General features: G+C 42.6%; 2 protein-coding genes across 2 annotated transcripts; one reads left to right on the top strand and one right to left on the bottom strand.

The window, feature by feature from the left end:
• Positions 1 to 468: 468 nt before the first annotated feature.
• On the top strand, positions 469 to 7,021 carry LOC139459265 (acid-sensing ion channel 1A-like). The gene is made up of 5 exons (XM_071240718.1): positions 469 to 978; positions 3,349 to 3,430; positions 3,752 to 3,870; positions 5,694 to 5,789; positions 6,384 to 7,021. The coding sequence occupies exons 1-5, from the start codon at positions 469 to 471 to the stop codon at positions 6,996 to 6,998; spliced, it is 1,422 nt and encodes a 473-aa protein (XP_071096819.1). The 3' UTR covers positions 6,999 to 7,021.
• A 2,426-nt stretch (positions 7,022 to 9,447) lies between these two features.
• LOC139459255 (uncharacterized) lies at positions 9,448 to 27,349 on the bottom strand. The gene is made up of 10 exons (XM_071240706.1): positions 26,774 to 27,349; positions 21,772 to 21,904; positions 20,393 to 20,745; positions 19,610 to 19,727; positions 18,649 to 18,752; positions 16,240 to 16,399; positions 15,385 to 15,587; positions 12,237 to 12,370; positions 10,792 to 10,855; positions 9,448 to 9,543 (listed from the first exon to the last, which is right to left on the bottom strand). The coding sequence occupies exons 1-10, from the start codon at positions 27,347 to 27,349 to the stop codon at positions 9,448 to 9,450; spliced, it is 1,941 nt and encodes a 646-aa protein (XP_071096807.1).
• Positions 27,350 to 27,959: the final 610 nt, after the last annotated feature.

Below are 27,959 nucleotides of genomic sequence, written 5' to 3'. Positions count from 1 at the left end.
ATGGAAACATTCGACATCATTCGTTGTCAGTACGTCATAGCATTACCGAAAACATTTCACATTTACAATGCACGGGAATTTAAACATTTGAAATCTGAACCCACTTCTCATGAATAGTATATATCATTGTTTAGACATGTATAACACCGCTCGGACTGCCATCACTCTCCGAGTCCTGCCATTAGTGATCATGAGCAATCACATCAATGGATGACAAATTGGCTGAAATAGTCCTCTGGATACCAGGAAATGGCTGTTTGATGTGTGACTAAATAAGGTGATTGAACTCGAATGACGGAATCAGTTGGAGTGAATTGTGTGTGGACCACTTGCAAAACTGCGATAAACATCACTTGACACACTATATACCTGCCGTGCCATCTGCATGAAGTGCCCATTGTATGGATTATTGTGACTAGTCCGGACAACTAGACTCATTTACCTTTCAGTCAGTAGTCTTGATTTCGTATGAAGGGAGTCAATGAACACTGTTTTACGGACAATTGTGTTAAAAACGTTTTTGTAGAAACGCTGGAGATGAATTCGGAAAACAAACATCGTCTTTATGTCAAACCAAAACTTGTGGACCACGTAAGCATGCAGGGCGTAACGCAGGTCACTGACGTCACTTCCGGTACACTGCGGCGTTCTTTCTGGTTCCTTGTCATATGTGGAGGAGTTATGTTCACCGCCTTCAACATCGCCAAACAAATTCAATTGTTTGTGTCAAGCCCCGTCAACGTTGACGTCGACGTGAAGTTAGCACAGACGCTGCCGTTTCCAGCTGTGACCGTGTGTAACACTAACATAGCGAGGAGATCGTTTTTAGAGATGTATGGTATCACTGAAGATTTAACAAATGAATTGAGATATGACTTTCAAGATGTCGGCTTAAACATAACCCGTCACTTTGGATCCGAGAAGATTGATCATTATTACACAGAGTTTAGTCACACCATCTACGACTCGCTGCTGTGGGTGAGATATAACCATTTTCTTCTTTATTTAATTAATATCAATGTTTCAATGACGTGTATCTCTATTGCCTATTGCCAATTGAATAGTTATGTACCTTGGTATGTGTGCTAGTGGGCTTGAATACAATAACCAGAATTTAAAATTTTAATGGGGGTGTAATTTACAAGGAATAACCTTTTTCCAGCCTTTGTCTAGGTGTTTCAGGCACATGTATCAATTCTGTTTTCCGAATTGGCCCCTATAACGCGGGCGCATATTACGAATATAAATACGAACATATGTAAGTTTCTCCTTGCCGACATCGGTGAGTGAGTGAGTATGGTTTAACGCAATTTTGAATAATATCATTGTGGGGGACACCAGAAATGGGCTTCACACATTGTACCCATGTGGGGAATCGAAGCCGGGTCTTCTGCATGACGAGCCGACATCAAGCAGTGTCCCTCCCTGGCCTCTTTCAAATCAGTCATCTCTTCAGACGTCACTACTTCAGAGGGCGTCATGGAAAATGATTATTATAAGATTCTTGGGAACAGGCCCAAATGCAGCCTCAGACGTATCAAAGTCGACTAACCTGATCTTGGTTAGTTGACTTTTTAAGGCGTGAGGCTGTATTTGGGCCGGTTCCAAAGCCTTTTATGATAATTATTTTCCATGACGCCCTCTACATATCCAGGGTCTGACCATGCACCACAAGCATGGCGAAGACGGTATTATAAAAGGATGGAGCCATGCCAACATGTCGCTTAAGTCTTTAGTCTCATCAGATTCATTATATAATGTGCATTTCATATTTACATTTTGATGTAAAATCACACATTGGAGGTTTCAAGTTGGAAGTGACTGGTTCTGAGCAGCAAACAAAACGCTTTCTGTTTCACTTCTCAAGCCAGCTGACTTCAAACCATCAAAGGACTGCAGAGTTGCTGTTCTGTTCAACGTGCTGCACATAAACTCGATACTGAAAGCCCCCTATCATTATTATCATTATATTATTTACAGATTAAAATAAAAAAATGCAGCAAAGAGGGTTTGGGTGATCCTGGCACAGCCAGACTGCTTAGGTTCATCATCAGCTCAGGGCCCTTGCTCCCTCTACACGCAGCCCAGACAGCAAATGGGACTTCTCCCAGGAAGCACCGCCTAGTCAAACCCATCCAGAACTTTTCGGAGAATGTAAAGACTTCCCAACACTGCAGCCTTCTACATTACCCAGATTGTCAGAAGGGCTGTATTCCTGGTAGCAAACCCAGATACTCCCCCAGTGTCAGTCAACAGATTGGGAGGTACCATAAGGCACCGAGAACAACGGGGAGACAATTTAGTACTTGGGATGCAAGCGTGACGTTTCGAAAGCGAGGTCCGCATATTTGCCATGTTCTTCCTGTACCTTGTGAATCGGATAAGTGTCAAAGGGGACAGAACATTCAATGATATAAATGATTTCATTGGATTTATCAAAAAGGACAAGATCAGGTTTGTTGGCCTGGATACGTCTCGGGCTGTATACGGGCCTATTCCAAAGAATTTTGTATTTATCATTTTGACGCCCTCTACATATTCCGGGTCGTACCATGGGTGGACCTCTGTGTCAAAACCACAAGCATGGCGAAGATGGTAATAAATGATCGAGCTGCACCATCATGTCGTTTAAGATACTGTGTTTGTGCCAAAGCTGGGCATCCACTGACAATGTGTTGGACAGTCACATTAAATTCATTACATAATCTACATTTCATATTTACATTTTGATGCAAATTCACACATTGACGGTTTCGAGTGGGAAGTGACTGGTCCTGAGCAGCAAACAGAAAGCCTTCAGTTTCACTTTTCAGGCCAGACGACTTCATCCAAGCGAAGGACTCTGCAGGATTGCACATAACTCGATGCAGTGGTCGTTCAGAAAGCCTCTCCTTGAAAAACTGAGTCTGGGCCGACTTGATATGGCACTTCGCTTAGTTGACACTCATTTCTGTACCGTCCAGCAGTACAGAACCATCAACACCGACATTGAGATTATGTCCGACATCTTTGGCTCCCTCTTATAATCATTATCATTATTATGATGATTATTATCATCATTATTTAAAACACATTTCACTGTCCATATTAGTCACAAGAATCAGTTCTTAAACACATCTGTTTGCTAATTATACGTAGATAATGGTTACAGTTAGTTCTCCTATGCTGATAGTCAACGTAACTTACAGATGCACGGATATTAGTGAGACTGTCATCAGTAAGTCTCACTGAACTTAATGCAAAAGCTTGGTGCTTACAAGAGTAATTCACACTGGAGGATTAATCCGTGATTACTTGTTGCTCGTATATTTTTCTCTAACTGATTTTTTCTTCAATGTTTGAAATCAGTGCACTTGGGGAGATACAACGTGTGGGTTCGCCAACTTCACACAAACGGTGACAGAGAGTGGGCTATGCTTCACATTCAATGGTGAGTCAAGATTTGCCCGCGTCACTGCAGCTTCAGTCGTCGTTACGTGTAAAGTCAAGGAGAGCAGTTCGTAATTATATACCAGTAATGTGCGCCTCATGGCTATTTATTGATCTCAGCATTATAGATCTCAGGACCTTAATATGTACGCACATAGGGCAACTTCTCATATACGGAATGGGGAAAATGGAAGTTAGAATTGTAAATGTTGTAGCTGAAGAATATTTCAATGAAATGTAATCGCCCTGAAGCAGAATCTGTTGAGGATCTAAGCACTAACTAAAACCAATCAACGACATCTCAGTGTGGCATTTCTTTAAGCGCAAGGGACGGCCTTCGTGCGGAACTCGGGCAGACATTACGGGTTGAAAATGGCTTTGAACGTGGAGTCGGAGGAGTTTACCCGCAGCCGCCAGAACACAGAAGGAGAGGGGTTCATGGTATTTACTCCGAGATTGCCAGGCAAAGGAAAGTATACACACATGTTTGATGGTGGCCTAAACATGAAACAAACATGAGTGAGTGAGTGAGTTGGGTTAAACGCCGCTTTTAACATTATTCCAAGGCGTGTCAGCTTAATGTGGGAGGAAAGCCCGAAGTGATGCAGGTCTCAGACGTTAACCACTTCGGTGAAACCCACGAGCACGGGTATGGTGCTGACAAACCTAGAAACATAGTCGGGGCGAACCGGGATTCTAACCCACAATCATAGGTTTCTGGCGTGCCCAAGGGACGCAACTCTGCCCGACTGGGCCACCCGTGCCCCCGAAACAAACATGAAATGGTTAATGGACAGTGATATATTTCTTACGGTTATCATAGTTGATATCACATGCATTTAATATGAGTATCTTGCTACAGGTGAGGGGGTACGGGTGGCCTAGTCGTCTAAGGCGCCGCGATTTGCTGTGCAGAGTTGCGTCCGGTGGACACGCCAGAAACCTATGATTGTGGGTTCGAATTCCGGTTCGCCCCGATTATGTTTCTAGGTTCGTCAGCACCATACCCGTGCTCGTGGGTTTCACGGAAGTGATAAACGTCTGAGACCTGCATCACTTCGGACTTTCCTCCCACATTAAGCTGACATGCCGCGATATAACTGTAATATGTACTATTAAAAGCGGCGTTAAACCCAACTCACTCACTCACTCACTGCTACAGGTGATAGTATTTGACATCACAGGGAACATGGGGTCGCGAATTCGCTATACACAGTGATGAACAGTGAAGTGTGAATGTTCAAGTGTATACTTTCTTTTGCCCCGCAATGTAGTCTGAACGACGCATGTCTCATGACATCAGAGCGGGTAGAGCAAACCTCGGACAATTACCATGATCACATAAGTTACCATTAGTCTTTATGTTGTTGCTGCCTTTGTATATGCGAGTGTTTACATGTATCCAGTTCATCTTTATCAAATGCAAACTGAATCCCCTCACAGGCAATAACGTATTATCTTACATCTATCTTATCTTTCAAGGTAGCTTGATGCTGCGGTGAAGATTGCAAATGTACTGTGAGATTTTCAAGGACTGCCAGTATATTGTTGACGATGCTTCTATGTAAATATAACACGTCTACGTCAGAGTAGTTAGTGTCGATTGTCTGCCGAAACAGATTCCATTGGCCTAGAAAGTAAAATAGTGGCGAAAATAGTATGAATGGATTACTGAAAATCGGTGATGAGACGTGTTAGCGAAAATGGTTAGCATGTCCTGCTTCACCGGCAGCACACGACACTCAAACATTTGCATAAAAGCTATTAGTGTTTGTTGCCTAAAGCCTCATAGCAATACTCCCCCGATACCACTGCGGCCAGTAAACAATCCCGACCAAACAATCCAATGATAAAGAGTCTGGACCACATAATATTGTTGAAACTAGAAGCGATGAGTTAACTTTGAATAACCACTGCTGCTCACAAGTGCAGATATTCAAAAATGTTTTAGATTGAGTTTGAAGATGAGCTCTTAACATTCCTGTCGTCTAATTGAGAATCCATGCACGTGATTAAAAGCTTTTTGAAATTGATGTTTATAGTGAAGGGATTATCATCAAAGCCGGAGACAGTTCACCCCTCAAATCATGCTTACCGTTTTTGCGAACACCTGGTGTCTGTATACTTTTCGTCGCTGTTTTGCCCAATGGAATCTGCGGATAGTAGAGGCTGGTTATTCTCTGGTCTTGATGATTATTGTTGTAGATCGATGTTTCACACAAAGGCAGATCGTTGTGATAAACTAACTTTGTTCCTTTGTTCAGATTACCATCCATTCTCCAGACATCCCTCCGGTCATAACGGACACAGGAATGGCGGTGTCGCCTGGTTCACAGTACTTCTTTGGGCTTGGAATGCAGGTAGAGGTCAAACGAGAGTAAAGGAGTGTGTATGCTCTAGTGCCGTTTTCAACAGTATTTTCATGGCGTGTCAGTTTAATGTGGGAGGAGGTGAGGTGAAATGGGGTTTAACGTCGCGTCCAAGATTATTGCACTTATATAACGACGTGCATGCACGTGTGTGTGTGTGTGTCTAGCTGCTTGTACTAGTCTGGACTGATGCCGATTTATAGTGCTAGCTCACTGAGATACCATGCCGCAGTTTAACATGAACACCCCACTTAGACACAGTATACTGACTCCGAGCCGACCAGTCCTTGTTTTAGCCCCTTAATGCCGAGCGCCAGACAGGGTAACAACAAGTACCATCTTTTAATGTCTTTTGGTATGACGCGGTCGGGGATCTAATGTGGGAGGATAACCAGGAGCGATGCAGTCGTTAACGTTTATCACTTTGGTGACGCCCACGAGAAGGTATGACACTGACAAACCTAGAAACATATTCAGGGTGAACCGGGATTCGAACCCTAGATCTGTCACGCCCAAGGTACGCAAGTCTGAACAGCGATTTGCAGAACCACTGACGACCGAGTTAAACCTTTTTCTCTTTGTCAGGAGATTGATGCTTCAGAAGGACTGGACAACTGTGGCAGACGGAAACTGAAGTATTTCGAAGGAAAATACTCCCGTGAAGCTTGCCGTAAAGAATGTTTTACCGACTACCTCTTAAAGGCGTGCTCCTGCCGTGAAGCCTACATGCCTGGTAACGCCAAATTGTGCGAATCGGAGGTCGTTATCGACTGTATCAATCCAAGTACGGAGCAGTACCTCCTCTCTAGACCTGACTGCGAATCTAGCTGCCCAGACACCTGCTCGTACAACACCTTTACTTTGAAGACAGTTTCTAGTCTGAAACTGACAGATGAGTATCTGTCAACGTTGGCTAACGCCACTGGCGACTCGCTGGAATACTGGAGACGTAATTTTGTAGCAATTGAGGTGTATCACTCGTCCATGACCTATCCCTACATCAGGAAGCGATACAGCTACTCAGTCCTAGATCTGTTCTGTGATATTGGTGGCGCCTTAGGGCTTGTTCTTGGCGCGAGTATTGCCACTGCTGTGGAGCTGTGTGACTTCACTGTGAAGAGGGTGTCGGCCTTCTGCTCTTACAAGAGGAGGGTGAGGGACGGTGTCAGTATGCCCAAACTGACGCAATCAAGATTTTGATAAATACTGGAAACGGATGTTGATGAAGGGAAAGTTGATGAAGAGGAGGTTGATGCGCCACACTGCACAGCTGCTTGTTTCAAGTATATAGTTCCAAGTTGGGAACATCGACGCCAACCGCCGGTCTTATTGTAATGGACGATTTCTCGAAGTTCGAAATCTTCTTACCAGCCATTTAACTAAAGGACTTTAGCAATTATAAGCATGGATACCTTCATTTACATTTTGTTCAATCAGTAACTCACCTTTTTCTAAATAATTTAAAATGTCCAGCTTGAAGTTTGAAGTTCAGATTGGTTTATTTCGCCAGTCAGAATACATAGTGATCAGAATACATTACTCGTTGGACAAACCTATACCCCGGAGCTGTCGTGTTTTTCTAAGTTCCTATCAAAGTCAGCACATATGAACATTTCATCTTTTGACTTACGCAAAAAATTGAACTATCATTATTTACACTTATTATTGAATAAAGTTTGCCCTACCCACGTGTGCTGTGTAATAAAGTATAGATGTGTTCTGTAGTGAAATAGTTAAAGCATGGGGACGCTTGCCGGATGTAAGAATCTCCAGAGAAATACAACTTTCAATGACTGGAAAGGGAATGACATTGATGACTACAAGGATATTTTGTGTATATTGTGTATTCGACAATTGTTGACCATCTTTTGCGCAGTCAATTGAGCGCCACTGTGACGCATGTAAGCATAAGGTAATATAAGCAGCATCGTCTGTTTAACCCTTTCAATTTCGTTTCTCAATGTCGTAAAAAACTGCAAATCATTGACGTAATAACAAGGGTTACAACAACATTTGTTCCAGTTTCATAACATTTTCGTCACGTCACTGTGACCCTCTGTTTAAAAATATGAATATTTATGAGAACCTTAAACTATCCTGATCTATCTTGACAGTTGGTTGTTACCTGTACAGTAACAAGAATGACAATGTATTGTGAGACTGTATACTTGATAACATCAACACAAGTATCAGTGTTCATTGAGATGAGGGGGCGGTCGGGTAGGGGTTAAAGCGTTCGCTCGTCACGCTGAAGACCCGGGTTCGATTCCCGACATGGGTACAATGTGTGAAGCCAATTTCTGGTGTCCCCGGCCGTGACATTGCTGGAATATTGCTAAAAGCGTCGTTAAACCCAACTCACTCACTCACATTGAGATGATGGTATTTTTACATAAGGATGCAGCCCATGCAACACCTCTGGCTTGATGATCGTGAGAACTAAACTGCTTACAAATATATTTTAAGGAAAAGAATAATTTTTAACTCGATCTTCGATCTCTGGATGTGCAGGCCCGCCTCTGAGGTCTAGTGGACAGAGCGTCTGCCCGGAGAGAGGAATGTAGCTCGATCATAGTGAAAGACGTAAAAAGATGGTACTTGTTGTTGACCTGCCTAACTCTCGGTATTATGGGGATACAACATAGACTGGTCACGGTATTCATGTTAAACTGTGGCATGATTTCTTAGTGAGCTAGCACTATAAATCGGCAAGTACAAGTACAAGCAACCATTAATCCTTCTTGGTTTTCAGTGATCTATCATATAAAGTTCACCGCTATTTTGCCTTTTATGCCCAAACGAATTTATTTAGTCAGATAATCCAGACAGGTTATTCCCTGGCGTTGACGTTTCATATAATGTATATATCACAAGCGTATATACAGCAAATGATCGGGACCAAACAAATAATTCGTTATATCCGTCAGTTTGTTATAAGCATGTTCGTTATAACCGTAGTTTACAGTATATATTACTTATATTACATGACGCGCCCCGTATTGGGATATTCTCTGTCAACACAAGTTTCGAATACAATGCCTGCAATTGTGATCTATGATATCTTAATTATATATATATATACCATTTGCTGTATATATGTTTGCGACGAACTACGGTTATAACGAATTATAATTGGCCGTCTCTTTGAATTTGTTTTAACCGTAGTTTGCTGTATAATCATAAACCATATCGAAATAAACTAAGGCATGCCAGCATATCTCATTCGGAAAATAATAGGAGGGACACTTCATGGGAATGTATATTGTATTTTGCCAAATTTAGATAATTTTATATGAACTAAATAATATATTCGTACACAGACATCCATTGATAATGACATGAATATTTGACACCGTATACAAAGTACATGGACAGGTTCTATGCATTTCTATTCGTATAAAAGGTGATAGTTCGCTTGCTTTATCAAACATCATCATACACATTCGTCATTCGTTGTCTGTCTATGATTGTTCACGACCTAAAGCCGTATCTGAAACCTCCACTTCTGTCATTGCTGGCGGGTATTGCAACACGCAACCTCCCAATGGTGGGTGTGTTTTAACTTGGTTTGAGTAACATATATAAAGAAATAAACATCTTGTATCTACTGAGTTAACCAGTACTGTCTGCATCTTACAGTCAGCGTTTCTCATAGCAACGTCAGAGCGTTTGTGAACGTCATGAGTTCCTTGAGAGTCTTCAGTTTCATGTTTCTCTCTAAGTAGCCGTAGTAGAACTCCGGGGCCTGAAACATATCAGACTGACTTTTCACCTGCAACAGCTCACCAAAATTGGAAATTTGTAAAAGCTTATAATTTAAATTGTCAATGTATAAACCTACCTGTCAATCTACCCTACACATGTATATACCCACCTGTCAGTCTACCCTACACGCGTATATACCCACTGTCAATCTACCCTACACATGTATATACGACTTCCTCAATCTACCCTGCATACATATATATACCCACTTGTCTATCTACCCTACACACGTATATACCCACCGTCAATCTACCCTACACATGTATATACGACTTCCTCAATCTACCCTGCATACATATATATACCCACCTGTCTATCTACCCTACACACGTATATACCCACCGTCAATCTACCCTACACATGTATATACGACTTCCTCAATCTACCCTGCATACATATATATACCCACCTGTCTATCTACCTTACACACGTATATACCCACTGTCAACCTACCCTACACATGTATTTACGACTTCCTCAATCTACCCTACACATGTATATACGACTTCCTCAATCTACCCTACACACGAATATACCCACTGTCAATCTACCCTACACATGTATATACGACTTCCTCAATCTACCCTACACATGTATATACGACTTCCTCAATCTACCCTACACACGAATATACCCACTGTCAATCTACCCTACACATGTATATACGACTTCCTCAATCTACCCTACACATGTATATACGACTTCCTCAATCTACCCTGCATACGTATATACCCACTGTCAATCTACCCTACACATGTATATATGACTTCCTCAATCTACCCTGCATACGTATATACCCACTGTCAATCTGCCCTACACATGTATATACGACTTCCTCAATCTACCCTGCATACGTATATACCCACTGTCAATCTACCCTACACATGTATATACGACTTCCTCAATCTACCCTGCATACGTATATACCCACTGTCAATCTACCCTACACATGTATATACGACTTCCTCAATCTACCCTACACATGTATATACGACTTCCTCAATCTACCCTGCATACGTATATACCCACTGTCAATCTACCCTACACATGTATATACGACTTCCTCAATCTACCCTACACATGTATATACGACTTCCTCAATCTACCCTACACATGTATATACGACTTCCTCAATCTACCCTACACATGTATATACGACTTCCTCAATCTACCCTACACGTGTATATACGACTTCCTCAATCTACCCTGCATACGTATATATACCCACCTTGTTTAAGAGATGTTGTAGGAACATCAGCTCCTGCCCTGTCAGCGACCTCAAGGGAGAAGAGCTGTGGTAATGCAACAGATGATCACGTTTAGATTCTGTATTACACAAGCAGATATTACGCATATTATCTTGAAGCAGGCTCCCTGTAAAGTGGCGAGTGTTGCAGCAACTGGAGACATACAGGTAGAACAATGCCAAGATAAACATAATGTCCAGTTGACTGCCGCCATATAAAACTTTTAGAAAGTGCCCATTCTTGAACAAAGCAATAGCTAAAATCATTTCTACACTTTTCTGTTACAAGGCTTGTTAGGCATAGTAGGTAAAACTCTTGACTATTCATCTTTCAAACTTAATTTTTGAAAGACGGAAACCTTGAAAGCTCAACACCGCTTCCTACACCGCTTTTCACTTCCGAAAATATTTTTTTGGGGGAAACTTGAAAACTCAACACGAGAAGCAGGAAGCGTTGAAGAGCTTTCAAGCTTTTCATCTTTCAAAACTAAGTATGATTAATGAATTGTCACGTGTTACTAAATACTTTTGTAAATGGTGTTTATATATTAGTTTCTTTAAAATACAAAAAAAGTCTAACTATTATCATTTCAGGGCAGATTGGTCTGTCTGAAGGGATATAATCCTGTTCTTCATTACTTTGGAAGTATATCACTTCATGATATCCCCACTTTCAGTGAAGTATCCGTGCAGGGTCTGTCTATTGATTAGGAGTCTGGGAAGTCCACAGTATGGCAGCTAGGCACATATTACTCACACGAAGCTCCTCTACATGTAGCACGAGTCTCGTATATATCCCAAAACGTTATGTTAATGTTTAGCATGTTTATATTCAGGACTACATTTCTACTCACATGAAGGGGGGTATGGGTGGCCCAGTCGTCTAAGGCGCCGCAATTCGCTGTGCAGAGTTGCTTCCCTTGGCACGCCAGAAACCTATGATCCTATGATTGTGGGTTCGAATCCCGGTTCGCCCCGACTATGTTTCTAGGTTTGTCAGCACCATACCCGTGCTCGTGGGTTTCACCGAAGTGGTTAACGTCTGAGACCTGCAACACTTCGGGCTTTCCTCCCACATTAAGCTGTCACGCCGCGATATAACTGGATTACTGTTAAAAGCGGCGTTAAACCCAACTCACTCACTCACTACTCATATGAAGCACCTCTACATGTAGCAAGAGTCTCGTATATATCCCAAATCGTTATGTTAATGTTTAGTATGGTTATATTTAGGACTACATTTCTACGCACTACCTTTCAGCTGTCTTTGATCGTCAAGAACATCTAACTGACAACCCACCACAATATCTGGTCTGTCGCATGAAGTGCCGTATAATCACGGGAGTGTCGTCTCAAAGGGTCGAAGTCTGTTGAAACGTAACGCAGACAGTATGACTGTTGTCTATGTCCGCCCACTCAGGACCTACCTGTACATGCCGATGTTTTTCAACCACTCAGTGACATCTTTGTTGGTCCACCCGGCCACCCTTTCTCCTCCTCCTCCTCCACGCGCGACGACCGCCATTGACGATTTTGAGGCGGCGTCAGTAACATCCTGCAGCTGAAACAAGACGGTGGAAACAGTCAAGCCGTAACATGTCAGAGCCAGTGTCTCTCAGGAGTCAAGCAGTTATATGACAGAGCTGTTGTAGTCAGTCTCAGGAGTGGAGCAGTAACATGACAGAGCTGTTGTAGTCACTCTCAGGAGTGGAGCATGAACATGACATAGCTGGTGTAATCAGTCTCAGGAGTCAAGCAGTAACATGACAGAGCTGCAGTAGTCACTGTCAGGAGTCAGGCAGTAACAACACTGAGCTGGTGTAGTCACTGTCAGGAGTCAAGCAGTAACATGACTGAGCTGCAGTAGTCACTGTCAGGAGTCAGGCAGTAACAACACTGAGCTGGTGTAGTCACCGTCAGGAGTCAAGCAGTAACATGACTGAGCTGTTGTAGTCTCCGTCAGGAGTCAAGCAGTAAAATGACAGAGCTTGTGTAGTCACTGTCAGTAGTCAAGCAGTAACATGCCAGAGCTGCTGTAGTCACCGTCAGGAGTCAGGCAGTAACATGACAGAGCTGCAGTAGTCACTGTCAGGAGTCAGGCAGTAAATGACAGAGCTGCAGTAGTCACTGTCAGGAGTCAGGCAGTAACATGACAGAGCTGCAGTAGTCACTGTCAGGACTCAAGCAGTAACATGACAGAGCTGGTGTAGTCACCGTCAGGAGTCAGGCAGTAAATGACAGAGCTGCAGTTGTCTCCGTCAGGGGTCAAGCAGTAACATGACAGAGCTGCAGTAGTCACCGTCAGGGGTCAGGCAGTAACATGACTGAGCTGCAGTAGTCTCCGTCAGGAGTCAGGCAGTAACATGACACAGCTGCAGTAGTCTCCGTCAGGTGTCCAGCAGTAACATGACAGAGCTGGTGTAGTCACTGTCAGGAGTCAAGCAGTAACATGACAGAGCTGCAGTAGTCACTGTCAGTAGTCAAGCAGTAACATGACAGTGCTGATGTAGTCACTGTCAGGAGTCAAACAGTAACATGACAGAGCTGGTGTAGTCACTGTCAGTAGTCAAGCAGTAACATGACAGTGCTGTTGTAGTCACTCTCAGGAGTGGAGCATGAACATGACAGAGCTGGTGTAATCAGTCTCAGGAGTCAAGCAGTAACATGACAGAGCTGCAGTAGTCACTGTCAGGGGTCAAGCAGTAACATGACAGAGCTGCAGTAGTCATTGTCAGGAGTCGGGCAGTAACAACACTGAGCTGGTGTAGTCACCGTCAGGGGTCAAGCAGTAACATGACAGTGCTGATGTAGTCACTGACAGGAGTCAAGCAGTAACATGACACAGCTGCTGTAGTCACTGTCAGGGGTCAAGCAGTAACATGACTGAGCTGCAGTAGTCACCGTCAGGAGTCAAGCAGTAACATGACTGAGCTGGTGTAGTCACTGTCAGGGGTCAAGCAGTAACATGACAGCGCTGATGTAGTCACTGACAGGAGTCAAGCAGTAACATGACAGAGCTGGTGTAGTCACTGTCAGGAGTCAAGCAGTAACATGACAGAGCTGCTGTAGTCACTTTCAGGGGTCAAGCAGTAACATGACAGAGCTGCAGTAGTCACTGTCAGGAGTCAAGCAGTAACATGACAGAGCTGGTGTAGTCACTGTCAGGAGTCCAGCAGTAACATGACAGAGCTGCTGTAGTCACCGTCAGGAGTCAAGCAGTAACATGACAGAGCCGCTGTAGTCACTGTCAGGAGTCCAGCAGTAACATGACAGAGCTGCTGTAGTCACTGTCAGGAGTCAAGCAGTAACATGACAGAGCTGCTGTAGTCACTGTCAGGAGTCAAGCAGTAAGAGGACAGAGCTGCAGTAGTCACTGTCAGGAGTCAGGCAGTAACATGACAGCATTACTGTAGTCACTGTCAGGAGTCAAGCAGTAACATGACAGAGCTGCCATAATCACTGTCAGGAGTCGAGCTGTAAAATGACAGTGCTGGTGTAGTCACTGTCAGGAGTCAAGCAGTAACATGACACCCATCTATTCTGGCACGAACCCATCTATTCTAACACGCTTGAATCAGTCTACCCTAGCATGAACCGACCTCCTCTGCTATAAGCCCCTCCGCTCAAGCAGGAACCTCCTTCCTCTGGTATAAGCCCCTCCGCTCAAGCATGAACCGACCTCCTCTGCTGTAAGCCCCTCCGCTCAAGCAGGAACATAGCTCCTCTGCTATAAGCCCCTCCGCTCAAGCATGAACCTTCCTCCTCTGCTATAAGCCCCTCCGCTCAAGCAAGAACCGACCTCCTCTGCTATAAGCCCCTCCGCTCAAGCAGGAACCTACCTCCCCTGCTATAAACCCCTCCGCTCAAGCAGGAACCTACCTCCTCTGCTATAAGCCCCTCCGCTCAAGCAGGAACCGACCTCCTCTGCTATAAGCCCCTCCGCTCAAGCAGGAACCTACCTCCTCTGCTATAAACCCCTCCGCTCAAGCAGGAACCTCCTTCCTCTGCTATAAACCCCTCCGCTCAAGCAGGAACCTACCTCCTCTGCTATAAGCCCCTCTGCTCAAGCAGGAACCGACCTCCTCTGTTATAAGCCCCTCCGCTCAAGCAGGAACCTACCTCCTCTGGCTTAAGCCCCTCCGCTCAAGCAGGAACCGACCTCCTCTGCTGTAAGCCCCTCCGCTCAAGCATGAACCTTCCTCCTCTGCTATAAGCCCCTCCGCTCAAGCAAGAACCGACCTCCTCTGCTATAAGCCCCTCCGCTCAAGCAGGAACCTACCTCCCCTGCTATAAACCCCTCCGCTCAAGCAGGAACCTACCTCCTCTGCTATAAGCCCCTCCGCTCAAGCAGGAACCGACCTCCTCTGCTATAAGCCCCTCCGCTCAAGCAGGAACCGACCTCCTCTGCTATAAGCCCCTCCGCTCAAGCAGGAACCGACCTCCTCTGCTATAATGCCCCTCCGCTCAAGCAGGAACCGACCTCCTCTGCTATAAGCCCCTCCGCTCAAGCAGGAACCAATACGTATGAATTCATGGGATACTGGAATAACAAATCGACAGAGCATATAACTGTACCTTCTCTTCCTCCTCTGTAATTCGGCCATTTTCCCCGAGCTCTTTCACGAGTTCTTTCATCTTGGCGCCAAAGTCTTTCCCAGGACTCATGTCAAAGTACAACTTCGTCCCCAGAATGATCCCCAGCCAGCTTGTAGGTTGGTACCCCCCCTGCAGCAGCACAGGCACCATCGTCTTCTTCAGCTTGTACGTGTACTCCGCCTCTGCAACAAGCACCAGTGTAGAATCCTAGCGTGGTAGTCTCAATACTAGGAGGACGCTAATTGTTTGTTCCTATGTTTAAATTATGCATTTGTCATCGCAAATATATAATCTATTAAGTATAATCTCCACAGCGTAATCAGAAGTCGAGTCTGGATCAGACAATTCAGTGATTGTGCTGAAGACCATATATATATATATATATATATATATATATATATATATAGAGAGAGAGAGAGAGAGAGAGAGAGAGAGAGAGAGAGAGAGAGATAGATATATATAGATATATATAGATATATATATATATATACTATTGATACAAGTTGTGAATGCATGTTAAAGCCCACATAAAACCGTCGTGAAAAAGGGCCTTCAGCATCCCATGCTTGCCGTGAGAGTCGACGAACGGGATCGGGCGGTCAGGCCATATATAGCCATATCTATCCTCGAACCGCCAGAAACCTATATTTGTAGGTTCGAATCCCGGTTCGTCCCGAATGTATTTCTAGGTTTGTCAGGTAAGACCTGCATCACTTCGGACTTTCCTCCCACATTAAGCTGTCACACCATGATATAACTGGAATATCGTCAAAAGAGCGTTACACCAACCTCATTCAGTCACTCACTCACATAACCATATCTAGTTTAACCAACCTTGCCTACAATTCTGCGATTCAAAGTATGACTCCGACACAAACAAAATAACAGCACTGGCCTTCTCCACGGCGTTCGCCATCGCCCCCAGCGTGCTGCCGGCCATGTCATCAATGTCAATCCAGAGCCGAAATCCCTCACTCTTCAGTCGATCATAGACCTGGCGTTCAGTTGACAAAACATTCTGTACCGGATGTGATTCCAAAGTATTTCATGCCGTTGTTTGTACAGATTTAGAAAGGAACTGTATCGGACAGATACATGCTCCTGGCAACTATCCTTTTAAGTTTGTTTAAGGTTTGAATTGTTAACATAATGGAGTACAGACCTATGGCTAAAGTATAAAAAGGCCTATATTTCTGGAGACAATATACCTATGAGCATATGCTGAACCAAAATAAAGTTTGTACTTCTAGCTACCTTCTGAGAAGGCGTGGACTGAACTGTCTTCTGGGGTATTATTCAGAGCTGCATCCCTTAGTAGTGCCAGGATCCGAAAATGATTAGTTGAGGATATATGACACATGTCGAATATACGAGTTAGCTCGACAGACTTTGAAGCCATCTCGGGACAAAGCAATCAACAAAGAAACAGTACAGAATCACTGTGCCTGGTACTTGGGTTTGGTCATGTTTTGGTAACAGAATGGAGCTATTTTCTTGACTGGGAATTTTGGGGCTAGTGATCCGACACGACCATCTTGTCGGTAAGTAAGAACAGATTGGAGGCATTGGTATTCATGTTTGTTGTTTCACCCATTGGGTTTCCTCTTTAAAATTGGTTTCGGATGGTATCATACGAAGCCTATAAGAAAGTTTTGAGCCTGTCATATCTAGTCTGTTGTTCTGCTCACGTGTGACATAAAGTAGTATTTGCAGAGTCAAAATTCACAATTGGGTGTGATTTAGTCCAGCGAAGTGTTTATGATTGACTTCGAGGTATCATACTCTTCAGCATGAACAAAAATGAATGTAACCTTAGAAGGTCAATCGCCCAAAGAATATTAACGAAAGGTTACATGGCGTTCATGGGCGGCAGACCCATCCTATGCCAAATCAAACGTTGAGGGCAGGAATTTCAGTGTGAGTGCGGGGAGACATGGTAAGATGGACCTGCCTCTTGCACTAGCAGCAGAAGAAAACAGGGATGCCATCGACAACCTGGTCCGGAACAATATGAGAATTATACCCCATGAGTTAGAGGAGACCATATGCTTCTCGAATGGGTTAATAGAAACAATCCTTTATAAACATCTACATATGTCAAAGGTTTGTTCCTAATGTGTTCCTAGAATGCTATCGGATGAAGGCCATGCGGTTCACTACCTCTAATGTCCTGTAAACAGATATTGTTGCAAGCCTGGTTTTCATTTGAATGCTAGTCACAGGTGATGAGACCTGGATCCAGCAGGAAGATAGCGAGAGTAGAGAAGAACCCATGGAGTGGAACCACTTTGGGTCTCACAATGACCAAGACGTTGAAAGCGACCAGATCCACTAAAACAGTTATGGTCAACCTCTTTTGGGCACCGCTTTCTCGAAGGCATTATACACATCGATCATGTACCATGTGGAGCAATGATGAATAGTGAATATTATCGAAGGCTTATTGAAAGGATCGCGCAAATCATCAAAGGCGCGCGTCTGGGCAAACGTGGACATGGGGTTCGCCTCCATCAGGACAATGTACCTGTTCACACCAGTCCACAGTTGATGTAAGGAAATGAGATTCTTCTCTATCCCCATCTGGGCCCCAGTCCCTCTCACCTGTTTTCAAATTGACAAAACACGTTCATGGTCAGATATTTAACAAGGACCAAGAATTAGTTGCTCCGGTGGAGGGCCGTTTGTCAGAACACGATTTGACCTTCTACAAAACAGGGATGAACTGCTTGGGATTATGTTGATAAATAATTGAATCTTTTGATAATATTCCAGTTCTATATATGTCAGGCTCAAAATGTTTTGACTTAATTGCCTTCTTTGTTCTTTGTTACTGGGAGATAATGTCCTGTCTGAGAGAACAAATATTCAATAATTCACACATCTTTGATTGTCCGGTGTACTTAATATTCGTTTTATTGTGATAAATACCCATGGACCTATTCGCCATCTTACCATATATAAATGGGACAGTCCAAGCGACCAGGAGTTCCCACTAGAATCGAGTACTGGTGGATCCCCTTTGTCTCGGTCTTGAGGCAACATATAATTTGGACGGCTAGTTTCAGGGCTATGTCATTTGCACCAGCCAATGGGTTCAGGGCATTCGGTATGGACTTGGGAACTGAGATATAAAACACAGGATAATCGAGGATTTGTTTCACGGTAGAAGTGGAGAATAAGGTCGTTTGAAATTATCGAAATTCCAATGTAATAATATTTGTACACATAACATGAATAACATACTTCTATTACGGTTTTCTGATTGGACCAGGAGTAACTCAACATCACGTGACCAGATTTGGGTTGTATCGCGGTCATCGACATCGATGATTGTCTGCGCCGAATATCTGAAATTTAACATCAACATCATGAACTAATGTAGTCACTTCGAATACATAATTGATTCAAAACTTGGTGACAAGCTTTGTTTTGATGGAAAATGTCAATATAAGTCTTGAGAGAAACAGGTGTCTTTACAATGACTTTCAAATCACATCTTGTCAAAGGAAGGTTCGCGTTACATGGAACGAGTTTAATCAGGGTTACAACGTTCAATGCTTCCGTAAAGTTTTCAAAAGGTGTTATGGTAGACATGTTGAGAAATTTCCAGATTTGACGCCATCTTGACTTGAAATACATGTCCCCGTGTTTGTTCAGGTAAACAGTGGACTTGCCTTTGTTTGTGATGGGCACCACCGGTGGGGCAGGATATATGCTAACCTTTTCGCAAACACCTTGTATCTTTACCATTTGATAGTCTCAGCCTTAGTGTTTTTTTGCAAACGCGTGTAAGTGGTCATGAGCGAAAGTATGGAGTTATTCAATGACGATATGGAATAAAGACGCCATTGGACTAAGATGTAAGAAATTATTTTTGAAACAAAACGCCAGAAAATCCAATTTCGTTGTTCAAGGCGGCAAGCGTATTTTAGGGGATCAGCGTTGTTTCGTACAATCTTTGGATGAACAAAATCTTGTTAAATTTGAAAGACGTTCCGTATTAGAGGCTGAATGAAATTTGTTTTCATCTCTATACAGACTATGTAACTGCCTGTTCTCTCAAGTTGCGCATGTATCTTGATATTATATATACCCTAAAGGTCGTATGTCCAGTACGCATTCCATGCATAGTATTATATGAGAGAAAGAGGCGGTCATGACTTAATATAGCTACATTTCGAACGATAAACATTCTGGAACCTACTGGATTCTTGAATTTTCTTGGTGGCAAGGCCCCATCGAGTGAACTGGGCAGCCTTGGCGATGTGTGCGTTACCAGACGCTTCCTTCTCCTTCAGTACATCCATCACACCTTCGTCGGCCTAGGGGAAGATAACTCAATTTGTATTATCCTATGAAAGAAAACGTAGACATTCAGCAACTTGTGAATAGTCGTATTTCATGAAATCTTGGTTAACTGCATATCCCTCAGCATAGTATTCGTGTAGGTTCTTTTGTAGTTAATAGAAATGAGGTATACAATTTGATACGGTGTACGTGCCACGACTGCCGCCAATTGTGTCGTGTAATGTAAAGTCACATGAACTAGTGAAACTAGTAAATTCTGTTCCGGATTGAGGTTAACCAACAAGGAGACAAAGAAGCCAAAGTTTGATTCAAGTAATATAGTCTGTAGGTATTACTGTTTTTATATTTTATGTATCAGGTAAGAATTGCCCCAATTATACAGAGACACTTTTCATACATCGAATTAATTACAGCCTTTGGACACTGACTGGTAATGTGGTTGAATCATGGTTCGTTTTAGTGTGTTGATACATACTTGCAGCTATTACCATTGACTTCGGGTTTTTCAGCTATGTGAATAATAACATACTAAGTGGCATAAAACAGACACGGCTGTTCATTTCTTAAGGAAAAGATTAATTGTGTCATTTTGATTGGATTATTTTTGTTCGAAAGTTCCATGATCAACCTCCCCCAGGCGTACCACCCATATATATATATATATACTTAGCATACTTACGTTAAGAATACTTTTGTTTTGGTCATTAAAGGAGAGTTCCCTGATACATCCTATAGCCTCCTCCTGCTCCACCTCTGATCCCCCTTTAAGGATTGTTTTTAGGGTTTTCAAAACCCCCTTCTCCATCAGAAGGCGCTTGTTGTCGTCATTCTTGGCCAAGGCTGTCAGCCCGTTCAGCAGTTCCCGGGCGCTGAAGAAAGTGGTCCCCTGGATACAGCGATGATGGGGATCCTCCCAAGCCTTCTTGATCATGTCGATGAGGAAATCGAACACACTAACGTCTGCTGAAAGGACTTTGTTTTTCGCCTCGTCCACGATGTGGGTTAACACCAACAGAGTCGTGAGTTTCACTTCTGCCAAAGAGATAAACTACTTGTAAAGATCCGGGTAAGAATAGGTCTTCAGCAACCCATGCTTGCCGTAAAAGGCAACTATGCTTGTCGTAAGAGGCGACAAACGGGATCGGCAGGCTCACTAACTTGGTTGATGCATGTCATCCTATCCCAATTGCGTGGATCAATGCTCGTGATATCAATCACTGGATTGTCTGTTCTAGACTCGAGTATTACAAACCGCCGTCATATGCCTGGAATAGTTTCCAGTGGGGCGTTAAACAACAAACAAACAAACAAACATGTATAAAAACTTTGACGGTAGTTTTAGTGTTTGAAATTACCAGCTGATTTTTGCAGGTTAGCGTCACTCATAGTTCATTGATCATATGAAACAAATTAGCATATTTGTCAAAGTGGCTGAAATAAATAGGATGTGATATAACTCCATTTAATCAACAGAAAGGCAAAAGAGACTATACCTCTCAGTTGATTTTATCATATGTTTGATTTACAACTGAAAATATCTTAAGTTAGCGCTATGATATCCAAAACGTGAATTGTATAGGGGCTTAGTTAGCACCTTAAAGACTATTTCTACGTGGTTTTAATTTTCAAAATATAATAAACAATTCGGACAATACACACCTGCTTATCTTGGAAAATCAATATATTTGGGATATTTTTGGCACATATTTACATTTCAAACATAGTAAGGGGACATTTGGTTGCAAATTCATTTCTTACCCCAGTCTTCATGGAACCAATTTATTTTTACACGAAATCACCCAGAAATGGATTACTTTTAATAAACTTGCAGGAATGAGTGTTTCTTATATAGACAAAGTCAAATTTAACAACACTTCTTTCAATTTCCAGTTACATAAAGACAAACTCAGTATATTTTCTTTTGTCCCTCAGTTTACATAGAAAAATCAGAGACTCAGATTCAGAATTATTACTCCCTTGATCCCAAATGACCAGATAATCGGCAATGTTTCGTAGTTCCAGTACTATGCAGAAACACGGGAGTGTAGATAGACTTACTTGTTGACTTAGCTTTAAGGAAGGGTAGGAGGGTGTCAACTGCATTCAGATCTCTGTACTTTTGTCTGGTCGCGTGGTTCTGGGCACAGTTATACATGATGCCAACAGCGGTGTCAAAGGGGAGATCGTCATCCTACAACATACAGATCGTCATCCTACAACATACAGACTACACAGTTGAACATGATGCCAACAGCGGTGTCAAAGGGGTGATCGCCATCCTACAACATACAGACTACACAGTTGTACATGATGCCAACAGCGGTGTCAATGGGAAGATCGTCATCCTACAACATACAGATCGTCATCCTACAACATACAGACTACACAGTTGTACATGATGCCAACAGCGGTGTCAAAGGGGAGATCGTCATCCTACAACATACAGATCGTCATCCTACAACATACAGACTACACAGTTGTACATGATGCCAACAGCGGTGTCAAAGGGGAGATCGTCATCCTACAACATACAGATCGTCATCCTACAACATACAGACTACACAGTTGAACATGATGCCAACAGCGGTGTCAAAGGGGAGATCGTCATCCTACAACATACAGATCGTCATCCTACAACATACAGACTACACAGTTGAACATGATGCCAACAGCGGTGTCAAAGGGGTGATCGCCATCCTACAACATACAGACTACACAGTTGTACATGATGCCAACAGCGGTGTCAATGGGAAGATCGTCATCCTACAACATACAGATCGTCATCCTACAACATACAGACTACACAGTTGTACATGATGCCAACAGCGGTGTCAAGGGGGAGATCGTCATCCTACAACATACAGATCGTCATCCTACAACATACAGACTACACAGTTGTACATGATGCCAACAGCGGTGTCAAAGGGGAGATCGTCATCCTACAACATACAGACTACACAGTTGTACATGGTGTCAAAGCGGTGTCAAAGGGGAGATCGTCATCCTACAACATACAGACTACACAGTTGTACATGATGCCAACAGCGGTGTCAAAGGGAAGATCGTCATCCTACAACATACAGATCGTCATCCTACAACATACAGACTACACAGTTGTACATGATGCCAACAGAGGTGTCAAAGGGGAGATCGTCATCCTACAACATACAGACTACACAGTTGTACATGATGCCAACAGCAGTGTCAAAGGGAAGACCGTCATTCTACAACATACAGACTACACAGTTGTACATGATGCCAACAGAGGTGTCAAAGGGAAGACCGTCATCCTACAACATACAGACTACACAGTTGTACATGATGCCAACAGCAGTGTCAAAGGGAAGATCGTCATCCTACAACATACAGACTACACAGTTGTACATGATGCCAACAGCGGTGTCAAAGGGAAGATCATCATCCTACAACACACAGACTACACAGTTGTACATGATGCCAGCAGTGGTGTTAAAGGGAAGATCGTCATCCTACAACATACAGACTACATTCAAAACGGGATTCTACTTAATTGTGTTTGTGAAACCATGTCTCTATATAGAGACGGAGTTGGACTTAACGCCGCTTTATGACGGTGTGTCAGTTTGATGTGGGAGGAAAGCCCGAAGTGATGGAGGTGTTAGACGTTCACTGCATCTATGAAGGTCACAGTTGACTGTTAAAGGTAACTAATGACAGGTTTCTTGACATAGATGCTTCTGAAACAACAAAACAAGGATGCAAAAATATATCATGAAACATTCCATCCACAAGTCGACCAAACTATTGTCATCAATGAAATAGCGTGATCGTCAATTGTATTGTACCAACATGTTTATATATAGATAGTTCGTAAAGTTCGGAATCATCCCAAAATCGAAATCTGATCATTTGGCTGTGACAGTAAATCCTACCAACCACATGACATACCACGTGATTACAGTCTCCCCATACATGCTCGTGTCTGAGATTTTATCGAAATAAATAAATTGTTCCATTAGAATAAAAAAATGATACTACATTGTTGCAAGATGTTTTTAGAAGAGAATTATTAGGTTAATAGTTTTAATTAAATACATATCTGGTTTTGCAGCCGTAACTGAAAACAAGTATCTGGTCTCAACAAAAAAATCACCTTGTTGGTTGAAGCCTTGTCACAACTGAATCATTTGTAAATAACATACGTTTTATGGTTTGAAATGTTTGAAATGTTTGAAATTGATGAATAATATTGCTTTTAGCTATTAGTACATTCAGTTAAACATTATTTCAATCGGAATAAAATGTGTTTATTTCACGACATCTTGCGTTATCGTCACCGCCACGACCTTATGTTCGTATGTATTCAGTTCGGTAATGTAGACCGCTCGGCCCAGTATGCACAAACATTTCACAAACAATTTATTGATGAAAGGTGCATTCAATGCGTCACTCTGATCTCACATGACCCTGCATGCTCTATACGACCAACTATGAAAACCCGACTCTCGTGTCACAGCTACCATCTACAACTCCAGATAAAGGGTGGGCGTGTCTATTTATTCATTCCACCCCGTCAGTTGTTTTTTTATTTGTCGAAACGGCTTCTGGGGTCAAAGTGCAAACTGTTCCGCCACAGGCATGAATCTTCACGCGGTCATCCGTACCACGATGTCTAGACTTGCACAAGTCTAGGGCAATAATTATTAGTTTAAGTAATAATTTCTAGATTATGTTAATAGTAAGAACTAGTGGTCCCTTTGAACTGGAGTCTGTCTATGTCTGGACTTGCCTATTAGGAAGATAGAATTACAACACATCCATTGACTTATCTTTCAGTACAGACTTGAAGCAAGGCTGCATGTGTCCTAAATGACCCTGCACAAGAAAGGTTAAAAGTATATCGCCTGGTTTTGTTTGTTTTACGGATCCGTCTATCTTAAAAATCGTAAATTCCAAAAACAACTCTGAAAGACAAAGGCCTTGTTACAGCGACGGTAAAGATCGCTTCGACAATAAATGAGGTTTAAGATATATAATATTTATAAGCACCTCAACCAGGCCAAGATTGTTGTATCACTTACCTATCCAAATCAAACTCAAAGATAATTACAAAACTCCTGTAGAGTGCGTTAAATAATTTTCGACCTACAGACCATTTTTTTATACTATCAAAATCCATAAACCCAAACAAAAAGTCTGGCGTTATCTTAATCCTGGTTTGTAGCCATGATGTTAAGTTGTTGAAGACATGAAGTATACACCAGAACGAGTAACTAAAATGTCACCATTCAAGTGTTTGTATGAGTTATTTTCGGACGTAAGTCCTATTTACATGTTGAATCTTTAATGTGAAACAGGCGCCTCGTACATAACTCAGACGGCAAAGTGACAGGGGAAGATTTCAGTTATATTGTTCATATAATGAACCTGTCAACTTACTTGATTATTAGCTCACCTTAAGTCAACCTGAAAGTTGTATAAAACTATAAAATATGTACATAATTTTGAATTTCTTTATAAACTTTTAACAACAAGATACCAGTGGTGGGAGCATGTACATGTTTTGCATGTACCATACCACTTCAGCATTATCACAACAATAAATCACACACGTGACACAAGCCTGTCTTGGATGATTGACAGGTGCCCAATATAGCCCAGAAAAATGCTGGACCAGTCAGTGAAAGTCACGCGTGTGAGTCAAGGCATACAAGACGAGCTTAGTTCAACTGTACAAGACTTCACGCGAGGAACCGCAATAATGACACAACTCGTGCCGTTCACCTCTAACACAGAGATGTTTAATCTCAAAACAATGTTATTATTATGTTTATGTGTCACATCTAAACACCGTTAACACGAAATCCCCGAGGGGGTGTTGTGGACATTAAGCATTGTCATTTGTCAGGTTTTTGTTTTTGCAAACATCAATGTTTATTTACATGAGCATCCGGATGCCGGCACATTTTCCTTCTGACATATAATATAAAGCCATTCGACCTCCACTGACATTTTTTTTTTTAAATTGTGCAAGAAAGTAAGAAATTTGCAACAAATTCATTTACGGTATATAATTTGGTATTTCTTAAATGAATCACTGGTTTATCTGGGAGAAAATGTGCGTGCAGCTGATTGCGATGTCCGGCTTGGTTTGACCCATGTGTTATCACCTGTTCGTTTATCTGAAGTAATACGAGTCGAGGTCCTCTTGTCAACAGTCAAAAAATGCGAAATGTAATTAATGCGAGCAAGGACCATTCGCATTTTCGCAATTGACTTTCCTCTCGCATTTATTTCAAGATTTACAGTATATAAAGAACCGATAAACCAGGTCATTTTTAAACACCGAAGCAGGACTATACTCAAACAGATAAACATATCTTGGAAAGTACATACTCGTCTACAGAGTTTATGTGGCTTCAGTTGGCGACCATTTTGGAATTGATATAATTATTGATTAATGTTTATAAAAGCAGAATGAAGATGTCATCATTATGATCTTATCGTAATTTATAAGTACCCATATAAGAAGTGATATGTCACTATGCTGAGCTGGGTCAACTACAAAATAAATGTTTAGGCCGGGACATTAAAACTGCCCCCCTCACTGTTGCAAAACGAATATTTTTCTCAAACCTTTTTTTTAAAATTTAAAGCAGGAGAATCTCTGCACTTGCACACAGCAGACTTAAATCAAAATTGACATATCATTTTATTAGTTTAAAAAATCAGTAAATGCACTAACGTGTTACTAGATTTTCTGGTTCATCGATCACCTGATTGTCTGGTTTGTTTACAGGCCGTCGTCGCATGACAGGAGCACGACTGTGTGGCGTCAGGCAATAAATACTTCCTGTTTTTATGCGAATTGTGTTAGTGACGGGTGCTACCGGGAGGGCAGGGCATGCTTACCATTTTCGCGAACAACTGGTGTCATCACTCATTCTCAGTGTTCCATTCATATATTTTCAAAGCTATTTTGGCCTTTTGGCCAAATGGAATCAGCGGATAATCTAGACTGGTTACTCTCTTGCATTGACAATGTATATTTATATGATAAGAGTATATAAACACAGGTTACCGATATGACTGGTAAGGTCTTCCCGATGGCTTTCACGTCCGCTAGGAGGTACTTGAACAACCCTGTCTGGGAAATCTTCTCCCCAAGAGACCAACTGTTGTCACTGGCTGTCCACAGACTCTTCCGCATCTCCATCACCAGCTTCACCTCGATAGCATCCTGGTGCTTGTGGATGAAATCACACGTCAGAATGTCAATCGTGCCGATGGCAAACTCATACAGATCATACATGCGTTTTGCGAACCCTTTAACTGCCAGATAATTCCCCATGATTCCACGTATGCTGTCTGATGAATACGTTTGAAAGGCTTTACTTATGTTTGTTGACAGGGCTTCAAAAATCTGTCCCTTATCTCTCTTCTTAGCTTGAAGGAGATTTAGAAAGTCGTCGAATCCTTGAAGAGTGGACTGGAGTTCCGGGTGAATCTTGATGTCGTGTTGTAGCTGTTCCTCCTCAGTGAGGATCTTACGGCCTGTTCTTGTGTGGGCAACTGACCCTCCAGGCCCACCAACATGGCCGGTGCGATTAGCAGGGACGACATCTACCTTGGACGACCTCCTCATCGACATGGACATGACCCTCGATGTCTTACTACTAAGGGTACCTGAAGTAAGTTACGGAAAGAATTAGAGTGAGTGAGTGAGTGAGTTTGGTTTTACGCCGCTTTTAGCAATATTCCAGCAATATCACGGCGGGGGACACCAGAAATGGGCTAAACACTTTGTACCCATGTCGGGAATTGAACCCGGTCTTCGGTGTGACGAGCGAAAGCTTTAACCGCTAGGCTACCCGACCGCCCCAGAAAGAGGGAGAGAAACCTCATTAGTTTTGTTGACGTCAAATTGGGAACACATCGTTATCCTTTGTATGAATCGTCTGTAATGTGTGCAGTTACCATTAAGATAATGATTTATTCCTTCTTGGCAACTGAGGCTTTAAACGTGGCTAATTTCATATCGATAATACGTCGAAAGGTTGTATGTCTCCCTCGTAAATATCTACTCCTGTGAGGACACCCAGTTGCCTAAGGCGCCTGAGTAGTGAGTATTGTTTTACGCCGCTTTTAGCAATAATCCAGCAATATCACGGCGGGGGTCCCAGAAATGAGCTTCACACATTGTACCCATGTGGGGATTCGAATCCAGGTCTTCGGCGTGACGAGCTAATTCTTTAGTTGTTGTGCAT

The sequence above is a fragment of the Haliotis cracherodii genome, unplaced genomic scaffold (assembly GCF_022045235.1).
Source record: "Haliotis cracherodii isolate W230 unplaced genomic scaffold, xgHalCrac1.p SCAF_1, whole genome shotgun sequence".
Classification (NCBI taxonomy): domain Eukaryota; kingdom Metazoa; phylum Mollusca; class Gastropoda; order Lepetellida; family Haliotidae; genus Haliotis; species Haliotis cracherodii.
The sequence above is the reverse complement of the archived record's forward strand: the minus strand, read 5'-3'. Positions and strand labels throughout refer to the sequence as shown.